Source organism: Gracilinanus agilis, chromosome 1 (assembly GCF_016433145.1).
Source record: "Gracilinanus agilis isolate LMUSP501 chromosome 1, AgileGrace, whole genome shotgun sequence".
NCBI classification, from domain to species: domain Eukaryota; kingdom Metazoa; phylum Chordata; class Mammalia; order Didelphimorphia; family Didelphidae; genus Gracilinanus; species Gracilinanus agilis.
In genome coordinates this window covers 287,208,852-287,214,851 of record NC_058130.1, presented here as the reverse complement: position 1 = coordinate 287,214,851, position 6,000 = coordinate 287,208,852, and the positions used below count along the sequence as shown (strand labels likewise).

At 39.5% G+C, this 6,000-nt stretch overlaps 1 protein-coding gene across 1 annotated transcript in view; it reads left to right on the top strand.

Moving 5' to 3' along the window:
• Positions 1 to 1,336: 1,336 nt before the first annotated feature.
• YTHDC2 (YTH domain containing 2) overlaps positions 1,337 to 6,000 on the top strand; it is a 92,678-nt gene continuing 88,014 nt past the window's right edge. The window contains exons 1-2 of the mRNA XM_044662327.1: positions 1,337 to 1,562; positions 4,855 to 4,945. Coding sequence (XP_044518262.1) covers positions 1,337 to 1,562; positions 4,855 to 4,945 — 317 coding nt within the window. The remainder of the gene's footprint in view (positions 1,563 to 4,854; positions 4,946 to 6,000) is intronic.

Sequence of the window (6,000 nt, the reverse complement as noted above, 5' to 3'; positions counted from 1 at the left end):
TAATACTTTATTTCAAGATCTCTTCTCATTTTTCAATAGAGGCTGTCAGGCTCTGTGAAATCCTGTTGGTGCTTCCTTACTTAAACTGCTTCTTTCTAATCACTAGATATATATCTCTAACTCTATCTCCAGGATGGGGTACAGCCAGTGCAGAGGCTAAGAGATGGGAGTAGAGTGTCATGTGTGAGAAACTTGTGTGAACTAACTGCAGAAAGCAAAAAGATGACTAACATTTAACAAGATTGGGGAGGTAAGACAGGGTCACATGATTACCCTCTTTAAAAGGACAAAGAAAAGAATTCTGATTCTAAAAGTATTAGAGGGGGTAGTTAGGTGGCTCAGAAATCCAGGCCTAGAGTGGGAAGGTCCTAGGTTCAAATATGGTCTTAAATACCTCTTAGTTGTGTGACACTGGGCAAGTCATGAAATGGGCAAACTACAGCCCACGGGCCAGATGCAGCCCCCTGAAATGTTCTATCTGGCCTCCACATTACTCCTAATCTGACGAATACAATGAGTAGGACACAATACAAGGAAACCAAAAGAGTTGCCTTAGAAACAGACTCACAGATGAGCATTTCCTTTCCTTTGGTCCCCTCTTTAAAAAGTTTGTCCATCACTGCCCTAGACCATACCATTGAGCCTTGGAACCAATACTTAGTATTGAGTCTAAGATTACAGGTAAGGGTTAAAAAAAAACAAAAACACCGGTATTAGAGACCCAATGGATTGCTATGGTCGCAAGAAGGAAAAGAGACTATTCAAGAGAATCCATTATGATTCTCACTGAAACAGAGAATGAGATCACCTCCAGGAAACAGCCTCTGCCTGAGGGGGTTGGGAATCAAAAGAGATTGCAGCAGGTTCAAATGGAATCAAGTGCAGGAAAGACAGCCTACTTATGACATTTTTTGGTTTATGTCCTTAAACTATAAGTTTTGCCTAGCTTCCAAATTCTAGGTTATTGCCCAATTTCCCAGGGATACTGGGAGAGCTCACTCAGCAGCACAAGGGACCGAGGTGAGAAGGGGGCCGGCGTGCTGAGGTCAGATGACGTCACGACGTCGGCGTCGTCCTCTCAGCCTTAGCCGCACAGAAGTGGCTGAAAGAGGCGGTGCCGGCTAACTGTAGTAAGGTTCCTGCGGGCTTTCCAGTGTAAGATCTTATCTCCTTCCCTGGATTTAGACTTCTCACACCTCCCGTATACCTTCTCATCTCGGCGACCTGTAGGTTGCCCTTGAGGCCCAGTTTGGGTCCTGCCTCCCCCCGCCTCGCGCTCTCTGTGCCCATACTTCGGTCAGTCAGCGTCTCCTCAGAGCCGTCGTCGGCAGAGACCATGTCCAGGCCGAGCAGCGTTTCTCCACGGCCCCCGGCTCCAGGCGGCGGCGGCGGCGGGGGCGGCGGCGGCGGGGGGGGCGGCGGGAGTGGCGGAGTCTCTTCTCAGTGCGGCTCTTCCGCAAGTGGTGGCCGAGCCAAGGGGCTGAAGGACATTCGCATTGACGAGGAGGTGAAGATCGCCGTCAACATCGCCCTGGAGCGGTTTCGTTATGGAGATCAGAGGGGTAAGTACTGCCTCGCTTCCTCTGGCCTTGTCCTGCAGGAGTTTGGGTTTCGTTTCCTCTCGCTCTGGGCAGTAGGATCCTTCCACTCTGTGCAGGGCGGTGAGGCAGTTGTCATTCAGGATTCAGAAAGATCCCGAGGTCAAGAAGGCATTTGCCTCCTCTCCAAGGAGAGGGATTTTTGCTGTTTAGGGTCCCAGGTCTTGGGTGCTGAGAGAGAATGACACAGTGACCCAGGAAAATCCGATTTAGTCTTATCTCTGACATGCTGGCCGGGTGATCCCAAGTCACCTAAAAAATCTCTAAGACCATACATTGCAGAACACTTTTGCTGCTCTGCTTTGGTAGTGGGGTATTCCTCATAGGGATTTCCTCATCTAGAGTTCTTTATGCTTTTGAAATCTCAGGACCTGGTTAAAAATTTTTTTTTTTTCCACTTAGCTTCCAGTCTAAGCGGGGCACACCAGTGAGACAGCACACGAAAGCAGGTAGCAACTATAAGAAGTTGAACCAAATTTAAGTGCCTTTGTCACTAACACTTCCCTTGCTTTGCTTCCAACGTGGTGAAGTGGGCTGAGACTTTGTCATTTTGTGCAATGATAACCTCCGGCCTGCAGACGTGGTTCAGCTTGTGTACTTCATATAGTTATCTAGTCATGGCATTGTAGACAGGGCATTGGACTGGGAATCAGGAAGACCTAGCTAGACCAAATCCTTTACCTGACATTTATTAGGGACCATGGACAATTCACTTAACCACTTAAATTATAGTTTCCTCATCTGTAAAATGTGGATAAAAATAGCTAGAAAAATCTACCCCATGAGGTTCGGAGGCTTAAATGAAATAATGTATGTAAAGGGCTTTCCAGACCGTAATGCACCTTAGTCTTGTAATTGTATTTCGATTCAATTGTGTGCTACATAAAGTGAATTAGACTGGTCCTTAATCCTCTGGAAGAGAAGTTCTTAACATAGGGCTCATGAATTAAAATTTTAAATCATTATATTTTAATTGTTTTCCTTCATAATTTTATGTATTTCATTTTACACATTTTTAAAACTTTATTCTGAGAAAGAGCCCATCGATTTCACCAAACTGCCCTGAGACAAAAAAAGTTAAGAATTCCTCCTATAGAAGATTACAATCTAAAAGAGTAACAGTGACTTGCATGGATATTTTATTTTGAAAATGTGATCTTCTACTACTGATGCAGACTGCTACCTTCTTTGCAATTTATAGTTTTAGAAAGTTGCATGGTGCACTGATATGACTTGCCCAGATCACACAACCAGCATACGGCAGAAGTAAGACCTGGTCCTTTGTACCAACTCACTGTGCTTTAGCTGTCTCTTCACTGATAATCTCGTTAGTTAGTTCTTCACAAAAATCTGTATCTTGGGGAATGGCCCAGACCTACCATCCTTGATTTTCCCAATTACACATCCACCCATGCTTCCCCCACCCTCACATACCTCCTCCTCCCTTCCTTTCAGCTCCTGTTTTATATGTTGTCTTCTTCCCTTAGAATGTTAGCTCCTTGAGAGTAGGAACTATTTCTCTTTTGGCTTATATTTATATCCCCAGCACTTAACATAGCACTGAAACATAGTAAGCACTTAACTAATGCAAATTATGCAACAATTCTAAACAAAATATATCTAGAACATATATGCAACAGTTTTTTTCTTCCTTGAAGAAACAGCTTTGTCAGTGACACATGTAATAGGCACTTAATAAATGTTTACTGAATCGTGTGTGTATATACACATATGCATACATGTGTGATATGTATATATCAATTCCATTTAGATCTTACAGAAAGCCTTTTTAGCATTGGATCACCTTTCATTCCCCAAGCATAATTTTCAAGACCGTAGTGAGACTTTAGAATAAAACTTTAGTGGAAGTCTTTAAACATAAGATAAATGCAATAAAATATAGGGGGCAGCTGGGTAGGTCAGTGAATTGAGAGTCAGGTCTAGAGACAGGAGATCCTAGGTTCAAATCTGGCCTCAGACACTGCCCTGCTGTGCCACTCTGGGCAAGTCACTTGACCCCCATTGCCTATCCTTACCACTCTTCTGCCTAGGAGCCAATACACAGAAGTTGAGGGTTTAATATATATATATATAATCAACTGCAACAAATACTAATTAGTTACTTCTGAATATAGAATATTTGGAAAGAAAGAATCCATTTGAATACTTTAAAATGTATGCAGCTGGTGAATATTAGATGTAATACCTCAGAGGGAAATTTGATTTAATGAAAAACACAGAATGATTTGTAATTAACATTTACAAATAGTTCTAAAATGTTTAAAAAAATTTTAAAAACAGCCTAAATTGTACTTACATTATTTAAAAAAAAATATTTCTAATAGCTTAAAGTAAGCTTCAGCACAGTGCCTAAATTTTCACAAATTCCTTATTGAAATGAAATTGAAATGTTTATTTTCAAAGGGCAAAGTAGAATAAATAAGAACAGTAATTAAAAGGTAGTACAACTACATGTTGAGAAGTAGTACTGGGCATATTTCATCATTACATTATATATCCTTTAAGAATTGCTCTGTGATATATAGTCATTTAACAGGATTTTTAAAGATGGAGAAATATCTGTTAGCCCAAACATGTAGATAGTTTGATAGTTCAAAACATTTATGTGTCTTCTCTGTGCATGTCACTGGAAGAGGCCATATTAGTTCAAGGAAGAAATATTTTCTTATTCCCCATGATATGGTCATAAATAATTACAAGGAGAAATAGAAAATGAAAGTATAAATAACTACAATGCAATATAGACAGTGAAAGGATGAAGTATTTATATTGAGTCAGAAAGATTGCTACTTCCAAGTAAAGCTGACTTCTTGGAAGAAATAACAGTGATTTACATCTTGAAAGATAGATAAGAACTGGACAATCGAAGCTGAAGAATGACATTCTAGGTTTGTAAACCACTGTGTTTATAGAGGTAGGAAACCAGTGTGCATGTTTAGGGGGTAACAAGTGGCTTAAGTGAAGCTTAAATTCTTTTGGACCATATTGGTGGTATATTTATAATTGCCTTTTCATTGCCAGGCCTAACACTTGGGTGCTGTGTTTAAAGAAAAAATATAAAACCTGACTTAATAGTGAATAGTTGTTGAAGTCAATTAATCCCATATACTTACCAACATGTAAACAGCAAAAATAAATGAGGGTTCAGTTCAAGTATATTGTTTTATCAAGGGCTAAATAAAATAATTTTTTTTCTTTACATGTGACCATTAAAAAAATGTTTTTCTTTCTCTAGAAATGGAATTTCCTTCTTCTTTAACCAGTACTGAAAGAGCTTTTATTCATCGATTAAGTCAGTCTCTTGGATTGGTCTCCAAAAGCAAAGGGTAAGTTGATGTTAATTTTCTTATCAAAATATATTTCTGACTACTTTTTATAGTTATTACTATTTTAGATACATTTTTAACTACCTTCTGTGGAGGAGAGAGAGATGGGATGGTGAGGGGAGGAAGGGGGTGAGAAACACCTCTTACTGTAACTGACTTTTCTGTATATAGAATACCCTGTTTTCCTCTTTCTTATCTCTCCTTCACAGTCTCTTCTTCCGTAGGAGAAAAAAAAGGAAGAAGGTAGTTAAGCATATCTCATTGAAGAGGGGGAAAAATGATCTTTGATTTGATATTAGAATAGAAATGTTACCACAGGAAATCGACTGTAGGAATTAGCTAGTTTAATTCCCTTTCTTTACATGTGTGAGAACTTAATGAATGGAAGAGGTTGAATCTAATGCTTGTTTGACATTTTTTTGTCTATTTATATACATTTGTTTTATTGTTGTTGTCTTTTATTGTAATGAAGAATTGTATTTCGTGCCCTCTTCTTGTTTTCTTCTCTTCCTGGCCAGGTTTTAGATTTTAGAAATAATTATAAGGTTGAGCATGGTGGCATACACCTGTAGGCCCAGATGCTGAGGAAGCTGAGGCTGGTTGATTGATTCAGTTTAGGAATTCTGAACTGCAGTAGGACTAAAAACTTATGTATTGAGGGTCTGTACTAATTCTGGCTTCAAGATGGTGTGCCTCAGAGTGGAGGGTCATCAGGCTGTCAAAAGAAGGGCTAAATGGCCCAGGTTGGAAAAATAGAATAAGTTAAAGATTCTGTACCCATCAGTTTTAGAATTGGGTTCATAATTTGTTGCTGCCCTTCTAGCCTGAGCAAAATAGGGAGATCCTGTCTCAAAAAAAGAAAAATTATATAACAGGTTGGGTAAAAGTGAGAGGGTTAGGAGAGTCCATTGAGAGGTGAACTCAATGAAAAGCAGTATGTTTTGAGCACATTTTCTTTTTTTGGGGGGGAGAGACAAGTTAATCTTATTAGTTTACTTATCTTTTTTTTTTAATTTTTTTTTTTAAATTTTTTAAACTCTTAACTTCTGTGTATT